The 24,859-nt window shown below is 38.0% G+C and overlaps 1 protein-coding gene across 4 annotated transcripts in view; it reads left to right on the plus strand.

Moving 5' to 3' along the window:
- The window catches only part of UST (uronyl 2-sulfotransferase), a 143,133-nt gene that overhangs the window by 42,914 nt on the left and 75,360 nt on the right, over positions 1-24,859 (plus strand). For all 4 annotated transcript variants that reach the window (XM_015858144.3, XM_015858142.3, XM_015858145.3 and 1 more), the window contains exon 2: positions 12,284-12,327. In XM_015858144.3, the coding sequence (XP_015713630.1) occupies positions 12,284-12,327 (44 nt within the window). The remainder of the gene's footprint in view (positions 1-12,283; positions 12,328-24,859) is intronic.

Genomic DNA, 24,859 nt, shown 5'->3' on the forward strand with positions numbered 1-24,859 from the left:
AAAAGTTTGACTAAACATTCAGTGAGTGCCATGAGAATACATGGTAAAAATGTATCCTGTTGCTTAACTGGGGTATGAAAGCGGAGGATATCATCAAATCTATAATTTGAGTGCTGGAAGCAAGCAGAAGATTCTGAGATCTTTCACTGGTGTGGTGGTGGCAGAAGAGGGTATGTTGGGCTTGTTGGCATTACTCCCAGCACAAGTACAGTAACCTAATAACGAGAGGAGGAATCTAGTGTGAAGCAACTGTTCTGTCCATGTATAGGTAGATGATCTGTGATTTCATTATGATAATGGTAGCCTTCTAGATTAGTGCATCAGGGAGGAGGTCAGGAGAGAAATAACCAAAAAGACTGAGGAGTACAGCGCTGTCCTTCCCAGTTCTGCTGTCGAGCTTTAGACAGAATGCTTTCTAGGCTATGCAGGCTTTTTGGTTTTATTTTTGGTATATGCATACCCTGTTTCCTGTGATCCATGTACCAGGCTGTTTATTTTAAAAATCCAACAAAAGAAACCCAACATCCCTACTTTCCACCCAGGGTGCAATGTGGGAGTTCAAGTCTTTTGAGCCTGCTGTAAAATCCCATAGTTTTATATGAGCCTCGTATGGCTGCCTGTGCAAAATCCTATTTGTGTTCACTCACCGCATTTTCCAGCTGAAAGCACTGTATTTATGCCTTTTCCTTTATGTTTCCAAGAACTAAAATGGGAGTGTATCCCAGGGTTTTTCCAGAGCTGAATGCAGTGCTTGTTTACATCCCCAAAACAGTAAAAAGTCTAGGTACATAAATCATAGAATCAAACAAATGATTAATAAACTCTTGGTGATATTGGAAACTTGGTGTGCTTTAATTAATTGCACAGTTGGTGAGTATGTTCATCCGAAGGTTCAGACCAGTGAGCATTGCTGATGTAACACTTATTGCCTTAGTTGCTCTCCTGGCTTTGCTGTGTAACTGCTGTACTTAAGTAACCCTTCAGAGCTGACTTCTTAAGCACTGAGTCGGACTTTAAGATTCTTGTTAGAGATGTTTGAGGTAACACATTTTTGTCTTACTATAAGGAAGTAATTGCAAAGAGAAGGAAACTGCCTGGAATGGGAGCAGGCGCTCTGGGCCCAGCTGAGTCATCCGAAACATTTTGCTGCTGATGCCTTGGCTGTGAATGCACATTGCAGCCTGAGTAAATACACTGCTCAAGTTTGAAATACAAAAATCGGTAATTGCAATACCACAGCATTTTGTTGACATTTCTACCCCCTTTATTTACCTCCCATTCTCAATTTCCTAATCTTCACCAGTTTAACAAGTTATATTTTCAGCGCCAGAAGTCTCATCTCTGGCAAAAGAAGTAAAAAATGAGTAAAAAAGGAATGTACTATATTTGAGGAGGTGGTTAGGGGAATTACATTCTTTCTTAGTGTTTGACTAAAATAAGTTCTGGAAAGCTCTTGATTGGTAAATAATGTAATACAGTGGAAACTGCTGTGGGAAACAAGAAGAAAACAGTGGAGACCTTTAAAATGGCTTGTATGAAGTTGCAACAGCTGCTGAGAGGATGTATTTTCACAGCTGTATTTTGTTTGGAGGTAGGGGAGCTGACACTCTGGCTGACCATAGCAGGAGAGCTGTTGGTTGTGGACCCGTAAGGACATCGAGACCTGGAACATGATGACTTATGGTAGGAAATCTGGAGTGAATACTTGTGGACTAGAGAGGAAAATAACACCCCAAAGTCCTGACACGTGTCCTAGTGCCTACAGCTTTGTCAGGCCTAAAGCACTGAAGCAATCTGCTACAACCATTGGCAAAAGGTTGTTTCTTTCATAGCAGGGCAGCAATCTGAGCACACCTGCTGCTGCAGTGGGGCAAGGCAATCAAACGCACTCAGAAGAAGTAAAGGAAACACTCAGATTGAAGTAATTTTGGTGTTGGCATTATACTGACTTTTAGATATTACTGGAAATAGAATTCTTTTCCCATGGGAATTCACCTAAATCAGAGTTCAATATTACTCAAACAATATCTTCTGTCTTTGGATCAGAGGTCTGAACAATCCACGAAAGTGTTAAACTATCCATGAGTGACTAATACCAGTACAGCAGGTACCGTCCATGTTTGCTCTGCAGACCAGTTTTTCTACATTTGGAGATGCTAACTTCCTTAGCTTTTAGGTAACGGCTTCAGAAAATTCTGAGCATCTACCCTCTTAAAATGGACTCTTACAAGCTATTTAGCATAGGGAGGGCTGGAGCTCCTCTCCTGTGAGGAAAGGTTGAGGGAACTAAGCTTGTTTAGCTTGGAGAAGAGAAGGCTCCAGGGAGACCTCATTGTAGCCTTCCAGTACTTGAAGGGGGCATATAAACAGGAGGGGAAATGGCTGTTTACAAGGGTGGATAGTGATAGGACAAGGGGGAATGATTTTAAACTGAGACGGGGAGGTTTAGGTTAAACATTAGAAGGAAGTTTTTCACTCAGAGGGTGGTGACACACTGGAACCGGTTGCCCAAGGAAGTTGTGGATGCCCCATCCCTGGAGGCATTCAAGGCCAGGCTGGATGTGGCTCTGGGCAGCCTGATCTGGTGGTTGGTGACCCTGCACATAGCAGGGGGTTGAAACCAGATGATCATGATGGTCCTGTTCAACCCAGGCCATTCTGTGATTCTGCAGCATATTGTTCTGTTAACTTTAAAAGTTTAGCATTAAAAGAAAGCAAAACCTTTGAGCAGATAATACAAAAATAAATGGGAAAAGTTTTGACAGAGCTTCTGTGGTACTTCTGTGAACACATTTCCATTATACGTCTCCTGGGTAAGGACCCCCATCATGCTAAATGGAACTTGCTCTGGGGAAGCAAGTTCTGCAATTTGTTGCTGTCTGGGGAGTGCAGTCATTTAACTTTACAATTACTGTACTTACAGAACCCCTGCTGTAAAGGGATATAAATCCCACAGGACAAAAGAAGAAGCTGTAAGAAAATTAATGGGTGAGGCAGGAATGATCTTGCCTTTAGGGATGTTTTCACTTAAGGAATAAGAACGTAAGAGTACACTGAACTGTAGTTGTATACAAGTTAATATTTAAACATCTTATGCATGGAAAAATGTAACTCTCTAGACTTCATAATAGGGGAGAAGATACATTATGTGTTTTACATTTACATAAACAATTCAGAGAAGTGTAAATTTTGATACAGAATAAAGGATGAGAATTTGTGTTGGTTTTTTTCCAGATATTTAAATGTTAGTTTCAGTATGCTGCAGTTTCTTTGCTGTATATCTCAACTCATTCAATGGGAATGAGCTGTCCTAATGACAGTGCCTGTCCTAATAATAAAACACAGTAATATCTCTAAGTTATACTGTTCAGGAGTAAATGATGCTTTCATCATTTACTTACCTTAATTTTTTTGTAATAAATAAATAGAACAATTTCATTATTGTTTAGGAGTCTCCCAGTCATTCATGCAAAACAAATAGATTGCTGCCAATACACGTAGCTATATATAAATATAGTAAAAAGCTTCTTTTAATGAATGTGTACACTGAAAAGCTAAATTTAGATAATGTCTGCTGTATGGTGATAGTCTGCATAGCACAGATGTTTTTTGTGTATTTTGGGATGTCTCTTATAAGTAGCATTGGTCTGCAGGGGGGCTGGTGAGTGGCAGTTAGAGATCTATTAACTACCATGTCTTAGCTGTGACATCCTGATGTGGTTCTCCAAGCTAAATAAAACGCAGGAAAATGATATAAAAAGAAAGAGCATGCCCAGGTAATTGTTACCAGTAGTGAATGTTTGCATCTCAGAGTTCATAAGTGTGGTCAAAGCAACCAAGAGCAGTCCTAAATAAACAAACAGTTATCCAAGTGAGTCAAAAGGTGTTTTAGACCTTCTTAGTGTCTTCACTGAGTTGAATTCCTTGCCATTAGGAGCAGTTGTTTAGTGTTGTGTATGGAAGAGTAAATATTTCTGGGGCAGGTACAAGAGCACGAGAGAAATAGTGCCATTTTGGGAAATTCTGCTGAGAATGAAACTTGTCTACTTGCTTAAAAAAAAAGTACGTCATCAATGACAAGTCAGGAAGAAAGGAGTTAAAATAATCTTCATGAACTGAAGCCAGTAGCTGGATAGTGTGAAAATTGAGATGTTTGGCCAAAGAATTTATAGTAACGGAAAATATTTATATTAAATCATATTGAAGTCTAGAAAACCATCTGACATTTCAGTATGTTTTGTAATAAAGATTAATAAAACTTTACATTAATGTGTCATAAGAAATAGCTTGTGTAAGTACAGTATGTTCCTTATGTTTCTTATCTGGTCTACTTACACATTCTGTACTGCAGTTATAAGCTTGTAACAGACCCTGGTAAGAAGTGCTACTTCAGTGCTTAATGATTGCTAAGCTTTTTGAGGAAAGGGGACTAATAATAGTTAAACAACTTGTTATATATATATATATGTATATATATATATATATATATATATATATATATATATTCATTTTATCTTCAGAGGAGAAGGCAACACAAAGATAGGCTCTTCTTACACAGAGTGCTTTTACCATGATAAAAACGTGAGTAGTTCTTTAGAGCTTTCTGTAATCAACTGTCTGTGAAGTGTGTTCGTTTTTTTTCTCTGCTGTGAAGGTGCTGCTGGGGTCAGACCACAGACCTGAGCAGCTTCTCGGAGATGTGCCTCCTGGGAGAGGAACTTCCAACCAAATGCCCAACAAACAATCCATTCTGGACAGCATTTGCAGTGTAGTGTGTATTAATAATAACAGTAATAGAAGTCTTCTTTGGATAACTGGTGACTTGCCAACTAGATGTTTTCTAAAATTCATTGACTCGCTCATTTCCAAGGTTGCTTATGCAGGAAGAATAGAGAGAGGTATATGACTGTATCTGAAAATACCTTCATAAATGCAATGAACAGGAGTAATGCTTGCAAGTTAGCCTAAGTTTAACTAAGCAAATAAAATCCCTGTCTCTGGAAAAACATATGCAAAAGACCAGTGCTGCTGTCTGGAGCTGATGTAATAGGAAACTCTTGAGAATGGTGTCATCTGAAAAGGTGTCTGGTCGATACAGATTCCCTGGAGCTTGCAGTCTGAATGGCAGAGTGAAATGAGAATAAGAGGCCTTGCACTTGACAGAGTCTTTATTGAAGCTTCATCATTATGTCCAATATCTGGCCATTGTACCTGTCTTTAAATTGTCATCGCTTTGGTAGGTAGTCTTTAAAAACAAGTTTTGTCTGTGGAACTGCAGTACTTTAGATGACTGCCTGGGAGTTCACTCAGTTTGATGCCCTACTCTCTAGTGCAGGGGAGAGTGTGAGCATTAAGAGGGTAAGTTTCATGACTCTTGTCAGCATCTCCTGCCCAACAAAGGTTCTTTGTCTCATGCATTCTGCAGGGCAGTAGCGAAAGGAGATTTTATCTGATGTGGACAAATGGTCTTCGCATATGCAGCTTTCTGGAAAAGGAGGAAATAGGCTAATGCTAAACCTTAAAAAATGTCTTCATAGGTAGCTTAGTCAAAATGGATGTTTTGCCAAGTTAGTGAAAGTATTACTGTACATTCAGCTGGAATGGGAAGATCTTTTTGAAAACTTTTCACAGGGTACTCAAAGAAACCCAAAGGAAGCAAATTGGTATTCACTTCCCATCGGATTTCCTTGCTCTCTTTTCTGCACTTTCACCTTTGTTTCCAATTCTGCTTTCTTGAAAATGTTGCTGAGTTGGAATTTTTTTACGTTTCTATTTACTGAATTCTCTAGGGTGTTCTCAGAACATTTCATTGAGCGATTGGTCTTTTTTGGACTCTGTCTGCCTCGAAGGTTGTGCAGGTGTCAAATCTCTTCATTTGGTATTGCTATCAAATTGAATGTCGTTGCTTTCTAATGCATTTTTCAAGTAATGAAATAAAGTATTGAACAATAGGCCCCAGAACAACGCCCCAGGGGAAGCTTACTGGAGTAAGAAAAAAAAGAAAAAAGGAAAAAAAAGAAGAAAATAATAGTAGAGTAGGAGCTGCTTTTAATTTGTTTGATCTGAAGCAGCAGAGTGATACATGGTAGTGTCTTGCTCATCTGCTCCTAACCATCCCCAGCCATGGCCAGTCCCATCATCAAAACTCACAACAGCAGTTTTCTGTGCTCTGCCCTTTCAGTTTAAGCGTTAAGTTTGGTGATTGTTTTCAATGTATTGTCTTTCTAATAGATTTTTACTCATTCCTTTTCTGTGAATTTTCTGTTATGTGAATCCTGTTGGTACTCAACGAAAGCAATTTGGCACAGTTACCAGTGTTATCCTCATGTTAGCAGGTTAGGAAATAAAGTCAGGGCCGCTGTTTCTGCCTGTGTGGTTTGAATAGGTGGCAATTCAACTGTCAGTCTGCTGGCTCTACTCAGCTTGCCCCTTAAACTTTGAACAGCTAATTTTGCAGTCACCTAGCTTTAAATATTGCTTGACTATGTATCTTAAGGAGACTGCTTGTTGAAGGGAATCCCCAAAAGAGGCCAGGGAGTGTGGATTTGTATTTAATTATAGAATTGAGTCTGCCTTTTTCTTGTGGTGAATCTTACTAAGGATATACAAGTCATTGCAACATATCTGGCATACTTTGTGATGGAAGGTAGGATAAAAAACTTCTTTGAAAAGAAAACCCCCTTATTTTAATCAGCACTCACTTTCTGTGTGATATCAGCAAGTAAAATTTGAGAACCAGGTGAAAAACAGAAGGAAGATGAAGAATAGATTAATGGAGCTTTGAAGTGCATTTAGCTAAGAGCTACCTGGCAGCAGGGATAAACAGCAGCCTTTGTTCTCATGGAGAAATGCATTCAAGTAAAACTGAAATAGTTTGGCTTAATAGCGCCTCATGGTTTTTTTTGGTCATTAGGTTTTCTCTGCTCTGTCTCAATAAAGAGGGCTGTTCTTCAAGTGCAGGAAAATACCTGCTATGGTTGTTTTTCATACTCGGTTCCATTTTCTTTCTTCTTTCTACCCTCAGCAGTAGTTAAAGCAGTTTATTGACAAAACAAACAGAAAAATGAAACACAGGTCTATACACTCACTGTGGAAAGATTTGTTAACTTTCTGTAGCAGGCAGGTTGAAACAAAGCTTAACCACTCAGTGCAGAGCAGTTGTGCTTTCTGGAGTCTCTCCTCTATACAGGAGGAGGGCTGTGCTCATCATCTGCTGTCCCCTGTCCTGTCTGCACCTCTACTGCCCACACAGGTTGAGAAGGGTCTCCCAGAAAAACTGAGCACAAAATACCCAGCTACTTGTCATGTATATAGGAAGAATGTATCTTGTTGCTCAGAATAGAAAAATGTACTTCTTGACTTCATACTGCCTGGTTCTGTGTGAGTTTGTAAGATGGAAGATCTTTTCTCCTCATTTGAGAGCAGTTTTGGCCAAGAGCTTTCATTATGAAATATTCAGATTCCATTTCATCTGGCCAGCATTTCTAAATGTTTATTAAAATGTATCTTTCATCTTGGACAATTATAGACTAACGAGTTTGAGCATTAGGAATGTTGCAGATAAACCAGAGCCTGTGACACTTTCATCTTGTTGTAGTTGACGCCATTATGATAGATGTGGTTATATCAGAACTTCAGTTTGTTATTTGGACTAAACCACAGAAAGTTTTGAATTTCTTCTTCTATTTGTTGAAGTTATATGTTCAATGTGTTTGAATGTAACAAATGCAAATAGTGTGGACATTTTTCCTAAGAAAAGAAATGATGAAATTCCTAAGAAATGGATCTATTAAACTAGCAAACTATAGTCTGAATACATGAAAAGAGAAGCTTATAAACTGTAGTAGATTTGGACAAACTGGTAGGTATAAAGAAAGTCAGCGTTTACGTATATATAAAATTTATTTATTTCCCTTAGAATCTTTCTCTGATGTATATTCTAAATTGCTTTAGAACCTATGCTTATTTAAACCCTTCATCTCTATATAATAGAAGTATTTTTATATACATTACATATGCAGGATTTAGCCTCTGTCTTCACAAACTGTTGTTGAGAGTACCAGTTTCTCTTCTCTTTGTATAAAGAGAGAAAACTTGTAGGTAAGCAAATCTGAACTGTATTAATGAAGTGTTTCCTATGTTCAGTGACTGGAAAGTAACACCAAATAGGTGTTCTGGTCATCTTTCAGTTTCTGTTTTTCATTGCATGCAGTGAGACAGAATGAATTTAATACATAGCTTTGGGGTTATTTGGGGAGGTATTTATGACGTTAAAAATCAGAAATAACCAAGTTATTTTGGAAGGCAAGGAAGAAAGGAGAAAAATCCATTTCAGAATGTTTTTATTAAAAATAATACTTGCTGTATGTTTTTTCAACTTCAAATGAAATATTTTCCAGCCTGTTAGCCTTACGCTGAGGAAACCACTTGTAGGTACAGGACCTTTTATGTGTGATGGAAGAAAATGCAGTAAATCACTCTGTATTCCAGGGCAGACTGGTCAGTAGAGTTTTATTGTGTTAATCTCTACACACCTGTGTCAAAATGTTCTCTCTTTAAACTGTTACAGCTCTGCTGACCTCAGCAGTTTTCCTTTTGCATTAGATTCGAACTGGGCAACCTCACTCTGCCAAACTGATAGTTGTAGTCCATGTTCCCCTTCCTGCCTTTAATCCATGAAGGGATCCTTGAAATGATAACTTAAAACATCTTATTATTTCATATAATTATTTCATTATAACATATTATTATATCATTATAACATATTATAACATAATATAACATTATTTCATAATAACGTCTTATTATTTGAGATGTGTAAAGTCTATAAATTTCTAAGGATGTTCACTGCTACCTTAGAAAAAGAAACAGAGACCTATAAATTATAGAAGTCTGAGAACACCCTGACACCTCAAGTCTGTTGCTTCTGGCTAGTTTAGGTATCCATGGGCATCCTGTTCAAGTTAACGCTGTTACTGGTGGAGCCTTCACAGTCTTTACAGTACTGAGAAATTGTTCATGGTGGAAAGAAAACAGTGAGTGTAGTATAAACTGACAGTTGACTCTCGAGAACCAACTGTTTGTGTGAACTAATGTTGACTGGGGTGGATTTTCAGATTTTTGTTTAAATAACTTTTGGCTGGAAGCAGAGCAGAACCAATCCTCTTCTGAGTCGTCATTGACGCTTCTATTTATTTTGAAGGTGCAGTCCTTAATGATTAGGAGTACTGCAAGGAACAGCCATTCTTCAAAGCCCTCATTTCTAGCACAGAAAACTCATCAGACGACTGTTAGACTGCTTTGTTCTATTAGACCCCAGATGATCTATGGGATGGTATGCCAATAAAGAATGCATTGGCTACTAGAAATTGGAGGCAGCGATCAAGTAAAGGGAACAGACTGGGATTTACAGCAGACATGATAGATTTGGCAGTAGCTGCATCCCAGTTCCCTTACACTGCTTCTTGTGATCCTTCCCTACCAAGGGAAAACTCAGCTCCAGGAAAATATAGAAGTGCCACATTTTCCATGTTGGCTTCATCTCCTTTAATCTCAGAACAGTTTTTTCTACACGATATCTAAATTGTTCCCATGAAGTGACTGTGTTTCAGTTACTACTGAAGGATCTTCAGTTCATACGCAGACCCATTTACCACTACCTTCCCTTACTGTTCAGTTCTTTTTATTTTTTTATTCCCCAGGACTACTCTTGTATTCTGTAGTTATGAGCTGTACACAGTCGTATTTGTCCGTAATCCTGGAAAATGACCATCTTTCTCTGTTTAAACTTGGCTTGCTTCAAGCAAAATCCCCCACTCTTCTGTGATTCCTAGAAAAAAAGGAACATAACCACAAGGTTTCCCCAAAGATTTTGCATACATCTGATTCACTTAACCGCAAAAACAATAAATTATGGAGAAAATTGGGCTGCTTCCATATATTCACAGTGTTCTGTAATAGAGCTGATTTTTATTTATTTATTTATTTTTTCTATCGAGAGAGAGACTGGAGACAACTGTGCTCAGTGAGCACAACTGTGTGGCTGAGCATGTTTGTGGAATACATAATGCCACTGGTCTGATTGTTGAATATTCTTTCTACTTTGTTCTTTCTAATGATTTATCGTGCTCTTAAAGAAAGGTAGAATAAATTATAAGGCAGACAAAAGATGTTTTTAAAAGTATAAATACTTATCTGTGGAAAAAAAAAGTTGAAATAACTTGTTGGGTGACAGACAAGATCTGAAGCTTTATTTAAGGAATTTAGAAAACTCTTAAATTCCATTAAATAGGTTGTTTCAGGACACTGGGCTAAATTCTTAATGAAAAGTGATGATTTCTTCTAGCACTGTGCTAGATCCACTACAGAGAGCATTTTCTCTTGCTGTGACACTTATTGAAGTCAAACACGTGTTTGTATAATGTTCTAGTTGTTGTCTGTGCCAAAGCATGTAAAAGCTGCATAGTTATATTCTCCATCTTATGTTAGCTTGCTGTGTTGATGTACTTGCAGTAAACACTTCAACTGATGAACAGTGGTTCCAGTGTTTATGGTATTCATTCCTAAGTCCCTGATTTTTACTGTGCCAGTTTCGTTTTTGTACTTCTTTGTCATTTTTTGGTAGAAATTGTTCACAGATTGGTTTTATCGTGATGTTTATTCATTGTTGCAATACCTACCATGCTGGTTTTTCTACTGTTTTTAAACTGACATAGTCTGTTACACATTCTATGAAAATGTGGCTCTGAAAGTTCATAAAATTTGTAAATACCCAACTCAGAAGCCTTTATGCTTTTTATGGACTATCCTTGTTTTAGAAATGATTATTTCTTGCAGGTTTTCTTCAGAAGCTTCTGAGCATGGTGGATATTGTGCAGGATATTTTTGCACGTATTGATGCTCAAGTACCATGGCCCTGTTTTTTGCCATCCAGAGGGTGAAGCAAGCCTGATTCTATGACAAGATGTTTGTTGAGAACATGTGCAGGATTTGTTAGGGTTAAGGAGCTGGCAGGCAGATCACAGAGCGTGCCCACCGCACAGCACCACAGTTGTGTGTATTGCACTATTTTAGTGTTTTTAGTAAAGTTATGGCATCCATTTCTACTAAGGGAATGGTTTCACTTTTATTACTGAAAACATTTCATTCATTTTAAACCATGTTAAACCTAAAAGAATTCAGACTATTGATTTGGTCTGGTACACTGCCGATGCTGAGATCAACTCCAGCTTAAAGGCCTGAGGAGACTGTGAAAGAAAACTTGCAGGAGAAGGGAACATAAGGAAATTCCTGCATTTTCCATCCTCTTCTTTTGATTTGCAAGTTGTTCTGACTGGAGTTCAAACCATTACTCTGAATTTGGTTGACTCTAGAGTCAACTCTAAGAGTCGAGATGCTCACTGTTGGGCCAGACTTTTTGCAGTCCTCACTATGGTGTTTGAGTATCTAGTAGACTCTGTTAAAGGTTATTCTCCATAGTCCATACTGATGTAACATTAGTTCTGAGGTATTGTTTTATGCCTTTGGTATGAGGATGACTGAGAGGAAAGGGGTGCAGGGCCTAAGGAGAACTTCTCAGCCTGCCCCAAGGTTTTGTACTCTACTGGGAAAGCTCACCCTTGTTTATCACTTTAGCCTTGTAAGTAATGGGTACAAAGTCTGAGATTGTTGCCCTTTTTATGGTAGCTAGCTAAAAAGGGAGCGCTTTAAAAATTTAGGAGCTCTTGTTCTGAAGCTTTTCTTCTGAATTTAAAGAGCATCTTGAAAAGGCTGATGCAATGACTTTGGAATACATCTCCCATTCAGTCTGTACTATTCGGGAACAAAAATGTAGCTTGGAGGTTTGGAAAAACCCTTGTTAGAATGAAGATAAGGGAATGTTTGTGAAGTTCATGAGAGCAAGCTCTGTTGAAGGCCTTTGATATTTTATTATTTAAGAAATCTTTTTGAGGTTAACTTTATTCACTAGCTTAAAGCGTACCAGGGTGCAGCTGACAGTTTTTGTCATGCGAGTAACTGAATGCCATGATTGTTTAATTAAAACTGCCTTGGCTCATTTAATTTTTGCTAAGATAACAATGTGCATCTAATCTTTTATCACAAATCAAGCCAAAACAGATTTTTTTATTTATTTTTTTTCTCTTTGGAAGTAAAATTTAAAGCAGATGGTATTTAATTATTTGACACCACGGAAACCTTGGGTTAGGGATGCATGGGCTTTATACATTGTCAAGTTCTGAAGTTTCGTTGGATGATTTTTGTTTATTTCTACTCCTTTTTGTAGGAAATTCCACTTATTTGGATGACCACGGACCACCTCCTCAAAAGGTGAGATGCTGTTATTTTGCATTTGCTTTCTTCTTACTTTTCTTTGTTTTTATTTTCTAATAGTATGTTTACTTGTTCTGGAATATGTGCAATGCTTTTCTGCTGTGTTTAGATCAACAGCACTTGGCATTTCTTGCTTTTTTTTTTGCCAGTTTTCAGGCATTTGCTAGTAACTTGGATTAAATGTCTGGGTGATTAAACTAATGGAATTTTTGCAGTCGAGTCGAAGGGAGATAAGATTCTAGTGATGAGTTTTGCCTGTCAGCAGGCATGCAAAGAACACAATTCTTCTCTTGAACAAACATCTCTTAATTGTTTTCAAAATACAACCAGTTGTTGCATTGTTGTTTTTCTTGCGAAATATTTGCTCATGTGGTCAGCTTCTGATGAACTATTTTCTTTCAGTGCTTGCATCAAAAATGTGCATCCATGCTTGAGTATCTAAACATCTCTAACTATTTCATTTCATAAATCAATACAGCTGTAACATTGCAAGGACACGGTAGGAAGCCCAACAACAATGTTACAGCTAATGAGGGAAGTGGACTTTTTCTGGGTAATAGTTCCTCTGCTGCAGGTGCAGTTCTTTCAAGTGGAACTGAAGAATACATTAAGTGAATACATAATGATCTATTTACAGGGGGTAAGTGTACAAAGGGTACACTTTTACCATCACGTATGACTGCAACATTGAATGTACCCTCACCATAATTGTTGTAACTCATGACATTTCAGGCGAGAGCCAATGTATGATGGTTTCTTCAAGAGTTGATGCAGACCCTTAGGGTCCCATGTTGTTTGTTTTTCCCTGTACAGCTTTATTCTGATTCAGTCTGTAAAACATGATTTGATGCTACATTGTGTTTGTCTTTCTGGACAACAAGTCTCTAGTAACTCCTTCTGTATGGTAGTGGTTTGGGAAAAAAAAAGAAAGAAGAAACAGTTTTCCTGCCATGTTTTAATATTTCCAGATCCTCTGTGTTTCTGTACATGCAGTGTGGCATCTCATTGAGGTGTTTGGTTAGAACTGTGGTTTTGCAGTCTTTATGTTGTGTAATTGCCATGTTTGATCATGCAACTTTTTTGAAACTTTCCAAGTTATGCCAAATTTTCACTGTTACTTGTAAAATGCTGAAGCAAAATGAAGCAAGGAAAGGTTTTGTAACTATGTTGGTAATAATTAACTGTTGGCTAGTTTATATAATGTAAACTTTTAAAAAAGCTTGGGACTTTTTTTTAGTATAAAACTTTTCAGGTAATGTTGTTTCAATGGAACTTAGGTACCTGAATGCTTTTGTAAGCCCTCTTGGCATCTCATTAGACATTTTACCTATTTTAAGAATTCCTCATGAAAAGGTAAGGTACTATGATGTCTTCAAGCCAAAAAATTGAGAGTGCTCCTGGGAGTGTTTTGCTTTTTTCCATAGAAGGGCAATTTCTGTTGTCATGGCATGGCTGTTCATATGAGTGAGCTGGAGCAGTTACCTGAAAACGCATCTTTCTTCTTGTTGAACTTTCAGACAGGTTTCTAATGTTACCTGCTGTGAATGGCAGTGCATCAGGTAAAAGCATGTAGACAGCATGGAGGTGAAGGGCCAGCCACTCATTCTGGTGGCAGTTCCCACGCAGGAGTGGTCAAAATGACCATGAAGTCACATTCTGAGCCACCAGCATTGAATTTAAATTTTCAACCATGTGTGCGAGTTAGAGTGGTGAAACAGCTGGATTAATGTGGAAAGGAATTTGATTTAGCTTCGTTCTCAGTGAAAATAAGCTGGGATTTTTCACTTCATTTCTGCAGACTCTGCTCATGAGATCTAAAATTTTCAGCTAGTGTATGGAAATTTGTTACACTCTTGAAGTTCAGGTTGTTCAATAGTAATGATGAACTTGTGATTTTTGACCCCTCAACACACGGTATGTTTTCTACATGTATGGATGTAACGGGTTGTACACAGAAGTGATAAAATCAACCTTTTAAACTTCATCGTTATTACGTGAGATAGAGGGTCAGATCTAAAAGATCTGAACCTTAACAAATGTTTCATGCTCGAAATTTATGTATCCTCCTTAGATCTTGAAAGAGAATTTCCTTGCTATTTGGGTAGTCAGCTTCTGTTGCCCAGAAGCGCAGCAGCCTCCATAAGATAAAGCACCATGTTTGTCTGATCCCCACAATGAACTCTCATCTCCAAAGGATACAGCCTATTCCAGACCTGTATTTTTCATGCTTGCATTAGCATTCAGAAATGCATAGCAGTGCCATTAAGGGAAAGGCAGTAGTGAAGATAAGAGTTTTGAACCTTGGAAACTCTACCCAGATTTAATTTTTGGGTACTTCAGAAATTTTGTTTTACTGATTCAAAGTACTGTGGATAGGAACTGTGCCCTAGGGGACAGTAGCCTGTTTGTCAGGTTTATCCAACCCAGGCACTTTACTATTTAATGTCATGGAAATTTCTCTTCCCTTTCTAAGTACATAATCTGGGGCCTCATCCAGCTGGAACTCAGCTCTCTCTAGAAAGGCCAGCTGATTACACAGTTGGGTGGTAGATTGTGTAGGTACTCTCTGATTAGCTGCCTACATTACATTGTCAGTTTTAGAGCTTTTTTCTGTAATCATCCTGAAAGCTTGGTAAATAGGTGGAATAGCAGGATATAGCCTTGTATTAGTCACAGGTATTTTACTTTTTGAAGAATTTTTCTGTGCTTAGCGACATTGATAAAAAGTAAGCGTTTTGAGCAACCCTTGGGCAACATTTAAGCACGCCTGTTTGTTCGTGGGCATTAGTGTTGTTTTTTTTGTTTGCTTTGCTTTTCATTCTTCTAATTGAAACTTAGACTGGGATTGTTTAAGGGGTGGATATCTCCTTCTATTTGCTTCGGGTCACGTTCTGCATTGTAATGCTCTTGCTCTGTAAATGTCATGCATTGCATCACTGGCTAACAGCAGTTTGTTAACCTCTTACAAATTCAGGTCTGAACTGGGAATTGTGTCAGTGGAACTAATTTCAAGGTAATGATTGTTGTCATTCAGGTAGCTTCTATTGATATAGATAACTGCATTTAGACTGGTAGCCAGTTAAGGTCAATGGATGGTTTTATGTGACATATGAAGTGGTGTTAGAAGACATTTATCCTGAAAACAACACTTAATTTCATTGCCAATTGTATTTTCAATTTTTGAGTACACAAAGCACATGATGCAGCTTTCTTCACTAGCATGTATAAAGAATAGATTTAAAAGCCCTTGATTTCTTTCTTTTGATATTGATAGTCACTAATCCAGAGAAGTATGCCTTTGCTTTGCTGCATTTGACTGTGGTCAGTCCTACTTGACTGTATTGTGTGAAACTCCCCAGTGTATTCCTGATGTCAGCTATATTCATTGGAGGGAATTACAGAGTGCACTGAGTGAAATGAAAGCGTAAGAGATTAGATTTGGTAAGTTTTGGAAGCAAGTTGTATAATGAAAGGTATTCTATGTGTCTGCTTAAAAGTACTTAAACCAGAAGTTAAGTTAATGAACAGAAAGTGCAGTGTTGAAATCAATGATAGCTGCAATGGAAAGCCACTAATAGTTGATAAACAATGAACAGTTGCTGTTCTGCGATGTATTCTTATATTTTATTGCAAATTGTATTAGTTTTGGCTTTCCATCATGGCTAGATGCCAATTTATTATTTTAATTTTACATACCAGCTTTGTGGTTTGTTTGTGGGTTGTTTTTTTTCCCACCAGTGGAAGAACCGAAAATAGCACCTTTTCTCTGAATAAGGAATAACATGTTTGCATTTCAGGAGGTCGGAGTACTAAGTTGCTTTTTCAAGCAAAGGTGGCAGCAGTAGTTTCTCAGTGTAGGCAGATGCTTGGTGTGGATTGGTGTCTAAGGAATGCCTATCAGTGATGCTGCTCTATTTCAGACATTACTTGTGAAATTCATGCAAATTAGTGGCAGAGAACGTTCAGTTGATTTCTAACTTGTGTGAGCACTTCAGTGAATAAATACGATGTGCTCTGTTCCAGTATTCAGGCTAGTTACTTCCTTAGCAATACTTTTTGAGTTGTTTTTTTTTTTTTTTTTTTTTGTTTGTTTTTTTCTCCATCCATGATGGTGAAGCTGTCATTTGAGGACGAATGACATGATGTTCATCAAACCTAGCATTTTTATTGCTGCAGACTTTTCCCCTGGGAACTTGGTAAGAACAGCAGGATATGTCCCTTTTTGGTGCAGCTGATATACATGTGTAAAGGAGTTGTGTGCACAGATGACTTAAATTGCTTCCAAGTGGTTGTGGTCTGATCTCTTTTTCTTGATGGCTTTCCTGTAGGATGACTGTCTCAGCTCTGATGCCATTTGGCAGCTGTTTAGGTGTCAGTGAAGTCCTATGCTTAGCACTTGTGTTACAGGACTTCAAAGCTCTAAGTGAATACAAAAATGGATGTGAGTCAGGATGAGGTCAGAACAAACAGCATGCAGAAAATAAATTTGAATCGATTTTATGGTCTGAAGCAGGAAAGCTGATAAATTCCTTCTACACCACTCTTTTTGTTCTTACCTAATATGTATGTGTTCATGTTTTCTTATGGATCAAGGCTACAGGAAAACAAAGCAGAAATCATGAGCAGCCTTTGATATGCGTTGTACCCATTTGTTGCCACACTCAGCTATTTAAAGACCTTTCTTTCTTTAAGTTATTTGATCTTGTCACTCCAAAAGTTGATGTCAGCATTGCCCTCTATTACTTGGAGTTCTCATTTTCATCATTTTTGTCAGCTTTATTTTCTCCAATTCTTTGATTACACTTCAAAGATAATGGCTGTGAGGCATATATTTTTCTTTTAGTTTAATTGTTTGGTTAGGTTTTTTTTTGAGTGAATACTTCCTGTCTCACTTGAACTTTTGCTTTAGTTCTAGCAATCTTATTTGAGATAGTGGATTTTTACTCTTGTACTGCTGTACGATATTAAGTGACTGATTTGTTAGAGATTGATTGACTTGAAGTAGGATAAAGAAAATTGTGATTGTGTTCTTCCAGATACTTGCTTATTAGGAATTTTATGAAAAAATTTTCATTAAAAAAAAAATAATAATTGAAAATGAAGAGCTGTTTCACACTGCACACTTGTGCCACATAGTTTTTATTTAGCAAAAATTGTGAGAATTCAGAATTACTAAAATACAGCATGTTCCTGAGGTTACGAGAGTTAGTACATGGCTGATAAAATGCTGAAAGATAATTCAGTAAGTGCCATAATCACAAACATATCCTTTACAGTTTGAAGTACTGTTGTATATAAGTGCACTTTTAAGCCTAGTACAATAGGTTTTAATCCACGTTATGCGACATACGTAAGTACTATCCAGGGCATTAGTGTCCCCACATCTGCAGCTATTTGAGCTCTGTATTTTCACTGAAATTTTGGATGGAATTCATACTGAGCTGATTTTTGGTCATCTCCTAAGTGTCCTTGCAGATTATTTGGCAGCACATAAAGATATTCTACATATTGCAGTTTCAAATATACAGCTGCCCAGTTCATTTCTTCTCCTTCTTTCCTTGACAGAAATATGTTCATAAACTGGTATATCATAGAAGGAGATCATAATCATTCAATCACATCACTCAATTGAGAATAGAGTTATATCAAATAAATTCCAATGGATAGATGTTGCAGTACCTAACAAAACATATAGAAATGCATGGCTCCATAGAATGTCAGATAGATAAGAAGCGTAATAAATCACAGCCACCTTGATTATCTATTGATTAGGAAATGCACTGGTTCATGATCTCAAAGTACAATTTACAGCTGTGTCTAGAAGACCTAAACCTTCAGTGGAATAAAAACAAGGAGTGGCATTACAGGATATCCTGTGAATGTGACAGACTGATTTGGTTGAAGTCTGTAAGCCTTGAGACTCAGTTGATTAGCACTTAAAATTTTACCATGCGCCTCATATTTCTTGATGTTGTTCTTAAGACTTGAACTACTACTGTTAAACACTTCTGTAAGAATCACAGTTGACCTGATTTTTTTTTTTTTTTATTATTATTATTTTTTTTTCCTAAACACTATGAAGGGAAAAGAATGTAAACATGATACTAAGGAAAAGAGCTTTAATGGAAAAGACGATTGTGAGCTTGCGTATGTGTGGTCCATGGTAGACTCAAAATATCAAGCACAGATGGCAGTTTGACAAGAGTGGGCTGGTGAGAATAGTGATAATTCAAATGGAGAAGTTTGGGTGAGTGAAGTAAGCAAAGGGCAGTGGAGTGTTACCAGGGCAGTACCTATACTGTAGTAATAACCGTACCCTGGCATCTTGGAAGAGTGTGGGGCCCTTCACTGCTGGCACCATTTCTGATTTTTGAGTAGGTGTGGAGATAAGTTTCTGCCACTGAAGTGGAAAGGAGACTTCCTTGGTAGGCAGGAATGAGGTTTGATTTGCCTGAACAAGACAGGTTAATAATTTCAGTTGGCAGCAGGGTGAAAGGGGAGGACTTTATACTAGAAATCTTCTGTCATTGCCTCCAGAATGCGGCAGTTCCTACGCCACAGGGTCTACATGTGGCTCAAGTGAGGACTGTGGTCAGCTGGGAAAATTACTCTGGGCCTGTGAGTAATTTTAGATGACACTGGGATTTTCACTACATGCTGGCTTTGTAAGAGTTGGCCAGAAGGATGTTGTCCTTTATGTAGGTGCTTCTTGTTGTTCCTTCTATGTGGTGACACATTGTCACTGAATCTGTTATCTTCAGAAGATGGAAAGTTAGTCTCTCTGGTTCCTCTGAGCATGTGGAGTGAGTATACCCCAGAGCCACCTCATCAGTAATGAACACGTGGGTTACAGTCCATCAGAACTGGCATGTTTTACAAATTAAAATCCAGCTGTGGTTATAAACAACATTTATTTCATTCTGCAGTTTACTTAGAAAGTGCTTGCACAAAGTGCAGAGAAAAAGATGAACGTGATTAAGGCCATGCTGGAAACATTAAAGTAAAATATGAAAGGAAGGGCTAAAGTAATGTGTAAAAGGGTACACTGAGACAGTGTGACAGGTCCTTGGCAGTGGTGAAGCCGTGATGGGTTGCACTGGCTACAGCCTGATTGATAGTCTACCACAATAGATACAAAAGATTTAAACCTTAATGTGAAAAAAGACAAATGCATGCAGAGGAATAAATTATTTAGTCTACTACTCACCCCTGTCAAATCCAATATTATTGGCTTCCAGGGTGAACTCATGAATATTGCATTGTAAGTTCAGGAACTACTGAAAGGTAGTTAGGTTACTTAAGGGAACTCCAATGCTCTGGCATATTGTAAAAACTTTTAAAGCCAGGCTTAGCTACTTAATATCTCTCATTTTGTAACTATCCAATATAAACATGTGGGTTGGATGTGATAGGATTTACTACTTAAACAGAGAATAACTGTGCCAGTGCGCTCTGAGCGCATAACAGTGTACCAAACTGTGGGAGTGGGAAGAAAAATAGCAGTTTAAAACTTCACAATTTCAACATTTGTATTTTCATATGTTATATTTATAAAATGTGAAGCTGCTCTGGCATTTGAATGTGGCATGCAAGAATTCTGCAGTTTAAGGGCATCCTGATACCATGTGGAAAACCTTTCAGTGGAAAGCTGAGTAATTAAATGACAAGAAAAAAATTTAACCTGCATGAGTTCACTCACATTCCTTCAAATGTCAACATCAGTGAACTATGTACATCACTGATCTCCTTTATCTTGTTATGAGATGAGCACATGCCAGCAAGATGACTTCCACAGCATTATGAACTTCATAACTATGAGCTGAAAATATACTGGTTTTCAGAAGAGAACTAACAATAGTTTTTCCAGTCTCTCTCTTTTCTGTTACATTCTGCATACACTCACACAGTGTAAAGAGAGGCTAAACTACCGGAAAAGTGTAATAACTTTCTGTTCTGCATCCTTCTATCTTCCGCAAACAGTCTCTGATTTTTTTAAGTGCCATCCTTAGGTGTATTAGAAAGAAAACGTGAAGGGTGATTGTTCGGTTCTCTTCTGTGTTAGGGTAAAAAGATACAGTCCTATTTCTAATTTTGGCCACAGAGGAGGTGAAGAAGTTGCAAACTGAAGAGGAAGGCAAGAAGAATAAAGAAGAAACTGAGGAGCATGATGTACCAAGAAAGGGTGAGAGGAAAAGATGTGATTACTTTTGCAGGTGTTCAGCTGTAGCCCCCAGCCATTCCCTGCTTGGTAGGGTTATTCACCTTCACCTGCTTCATCTCTGAGAGGAGCTGGAGCTGTCACCACATCCAAACAGAGCTGAGGGGTTACAGATCACTCACCAAGATAATGTCTAATATCAGTGACCACCTGAAAGTGCAAAGTGAACAGAACAGCTGTTCTTCACCAACTTGTTTCGTTCTTTGTGTGCAAGTGCTGAATTTTAAAATAGTGGTAATTTCACACACCTGAAATAAACTTGGTTCTCTGTTCTCTTTTGTGGCAAATCTTTCGCAGCAGATTGCAGAAGTAGAGGCTATGCTCACCTGCGTCTGCTGCTGTGGGAAAGTAAATCGATTGTGGGGGATAAAAGGAGCAAAAATAAATGCATTGATGGGGTGCGTCCATAGATTTTAAAACGCACTGATTGATTTTATGTTCTCGTGTTGCTGCATGTATAGATGTACCTTGTAAAAGTTCTTGTTCTGAGACTTAACATATAGACCTCATTATGCTCTGGACTGCGCTCTTGTTAGAATTTTAAGGATGCCGTATTTTCCAGATAAAAATTACTTTTTCTTTTGATATTGACTATGTAGATCTGTGCTGTGGGACAAATCATTAACTTTGGAGGATGCTGTATAGTAATGCCTTTCTTTTGTCTTACCAAGTCAGAGTACTGTGCCTACACCCAGTCTCCTCTTGTTGTTTGTGCTCCGTGCTTATGTTTTCAATTTGTTTTGGTACTTAGGAATGCTGAATCATTACAGAACACATTTTAACTCATTCCTCGAAATACATTAGCTGCCAAAAAGATTAAATGCTTTGTTTTTAAGTCATCCTTTTTCAATTGGATTAGTTTCTTAATGAAGATGTAAGATGTAACAGAAGGCTCTTCTGTTCATTCTTCTGCCTTTTTTCAGTGTATGGATTTCAGTCTTTGCAAGCAAGCCTCACCCCCTGTCTTTCTTGTGGTTTCCGGTTATGTTCAGTGACTCGTAAAGAAGGTCATGCTGTCTAGTCTGCCTTAGAGTTGGGTACTTCAAAAAGCTTGTCTTTTTCTAGTATTGCTACATTCTGCAGGTAGATAGATAGGTGCCTGCGGGTATCCAGACTTGTTCAAAGCAGCTGACTGTCTCCATGTCTCCAGAGTGAATGTGCATGGATTTGATGAATGGACCACTGACTGGATAAGAAATTGCCAGGGTAATTGCACTAAGAAAGTTGGGGTTGTTTAGCCTAGAGAACAGAAGGCTCCAATGAGATTTTATGGTGGCCTTTGAATTTTTAAAAAAAGGGAAGTGTCTCTTTCTTGGTGAATTTAGTGGCAGGACAAGGAGTAATGCTTTTAAACTAAAAATGATTACATTCAGATGAGATAAGAAGAAATTCTTTACTCAGAGAGGGCAGTGAAGCACTGGCACAGGCTGCCCAGAGGTGCCCTAGACCCTGCCATCACTGGAGATGTTCAGAGCCAGGTTGGATGAGGCCCTGAGCAGCCTGGTCTTGTGGAAGGTGTTCCTGACCATGGCAGGGGTTGGAACTTGATGACTGTTAAGGACCTTCCCATTTCAAACTGTTCTGTGATTCTATGATTATGTGATCTTTAAGCTCTGTAATGAAGTATGGTAGTACTTCATCTAATTATTTCTAAGCTGGATGAGAGGAGTCTAACTTCTTCACATTTCAACCATGCTTTCTACTGGAATATCTTTGTGTCAGTAATTCTTTGTTGTACTTGCTTTAAATGTGAGTGACAATAAAGTGATTTCTGTTTAGAATAGTATTTCTTCCTTTTTAAAGACTTCTTTGGAGTGTGCTATCTCTTATTGGCCTAAGTGTTTGGCTTTCTTGAAGTAGTCTTTGTCAAGCTTGTTAAAAACCTCACTGAAAAAGAGACAGCAGAGGAATCTAAGATCTCTAAGCATATAATTAAATTATACAGTCTGCCTTCCTGAAACCCACAATATGAGAACAAATGTTCACTGGGATCAGTAGAAGGTAACATAAGAATTAAATGCATGGTGGTTAATAAATTCTAGGTTTTCTTTCTGGGGGTGCTCGGCCAGGAGAAGGAGAGATCCCAGAGAAAAATGGGCTGTGGGTACTGTTGGGTTGTATGCTATCCCTAGTGAGCATCTTCTACCTCTCATGAGCCAGATGAACCGTTACCCTGTAAACCATTTTTTTTTTTTTAATGTCTTGTAAATTAGAAGAATGATCTAAGAATCGTAAGAATGGTATTTCTTCCTGCCTGTCTGGGCACAAAGAAAGCGGAGGGGTTGCAGAGCAAAGACTGGATGTGGCATAGAGATACAGAACATTAGCAAGTGTTTAATTTTGTGATCTTGTAATTTTAGTCTCTGTTGATTGGCCGCATTCACATGGCAGAGGTGAAGTTCTATCTGATCCCAAATTAGTATCTGCTCAAAAAGGAGAAACCTGTTCTGGTATCAGCCTCTGGCCTGTCTTATAAGCACATAATTACCTGCATAATTTGTGGAAGTAATGAACTCCTGGGAATGTGTGTCGCTGACATGAGTTATTTAACTGAGGAAATACTTCCTGGGCTGGAAAATGTTTGGTGAATTAGCACAATTATACTGTGTTTGGCTCAGTAAAAGTGGAGAATTATTAGGGCTCTTGGGTGGATCCCTAAATTGTTGGCACAGTGAGTAATTATCTGCCCTATTTTGTTAAGTGGTGCAAAGGTTCACCTGGAAACAAAGCTTCCTCTGAAAGTAGGAGCCTGGATTTTTGTCATATTGGTTGAGAGGTGGCTTTGCTTCTGAAAATGGTGGTCGTCATCCTTATTGCAAAATGAATTTTCATTGAATGCGATTTTTCTTCCTTTGGATTTAATTTGGAACAGTTCTTGTCACCTTCTTTAACTGTGAACCAAAAGGGAAAAGAAAATGACAGGTAAATTGTTGCCTAACTTTTCAAACCCTTGGAAAGAGCTGTCATAATTATACTGTGGATTTTACTTTTTTATACCTGTAAGTGCTAATTCACATAACTCCAAAATGAATTATGTGTTTGAATTGTTTTTATATTGCCTCTGGGCTTCGATGCAGCACTCAGTAAAGTCGCTCTGTAAGTGTTTTGAAGTTGTGCAGTGTTACGTGAGTATCACGTTGCCAGAGCATCACCTCAACAATTAGTTAGTCCATGTGATACACTCTCTCATTGTAGAATGAAATGTAATCCAATTAGGAGTTTGTAAATCTCAAATTGCTGTTTTTCATTTTGTTTCTGTTAGTGTAACAGGAGCCTTTTTTTTTCAAATGTCTCTTCTGCTATGATTTCTTATATTGACTGATTCTTGCTGTTGTGTGTTTTGTGAGTGGGAAAACAAAAGTTCCAGTTTTAAAAAGGGTTTCAGTGTCTTGCATTTCTAGATCTGCTTGACACATACATGTTACCAGAAGGAGTATTTTTTCTTCTAAGAAATAGCTTAGACTCTTTCTAAAATGCTGAAAGCAGATAAGCACTGTCCAAAGAGAATTGGTCGTATGAAACAAATACTAGCTAAAGTACCAAAAATCTTTCTGCTGCATGGCTTTGTCTATCAGGTATACTTTCTGGTGCATCTAGGTGTTAAAGTTGAGTCATGACGTAAATAAAACCTTAGCAAAGCTTCAGCAATGAATCCTTAAAGCTAGCTGCATTCAGCAGTACTACAAGTGAAGATCTGATTACAGCGCTAATTATTGTGTTCTTCTAAAGCAGTCTTGGAGCTGTAGCATTTATCTTGAATCTTGTCCGATTTTACCAAAGTGCATTCAGATGTTTTCTCAATCAGGGCATTGATACATTGGCCTCCTTTAAGCTAAACAGTTGGCTGGAAATAATGGCCCCTTATTTCAGATTTCTCTATCTGTAGTGAGTATTTGTTTATGGTTTCTTTTTGAGGGGTTGTCATGGTTATTGTCTGTGTACAGAACAGAACTGCACTACCTGAGAAAATATGTTTTGGAGACAAGGGTGAGAACTGGCCAACCTAGAATCACTTGTTGATTTTGGCTGTTTGGCAATTTGTTTGTATGTAGAACAGAAACTTTACAAAGACGCACTTTGATTTTGTTTCAGTCTTTTAAAGAATTATATTCGTATGATTCAACCGAAAGATATTGGCTAATCAAACCAGGAATTTAATAAGAAATTATATTTAATCTGAGTGCATTAAAATTGCACGTGAAATGAGTGAAGTATCAGGTAGCAAATTTTGCTCACTATTTTGCAAAGTGCAACCCTGCTATGAAAATCAAAGCAGTTATTTATGAAGCATTATTTAACATTTCCATAGCC

The sequence above is a fragment of the Coturnix japonica genome, chromosome 3 (assembly GCF_054131305.1).
Source record: "Coturnix japonica strain WE chromosome 3, WE-NBRP24, whole genome shotgun sequence".
Lineage (NCBI taxonomy): Eukaryota > Metazoa > Chordata > Aves > Galliformes > Phasianidae > Coturnix > Coturnix japonica.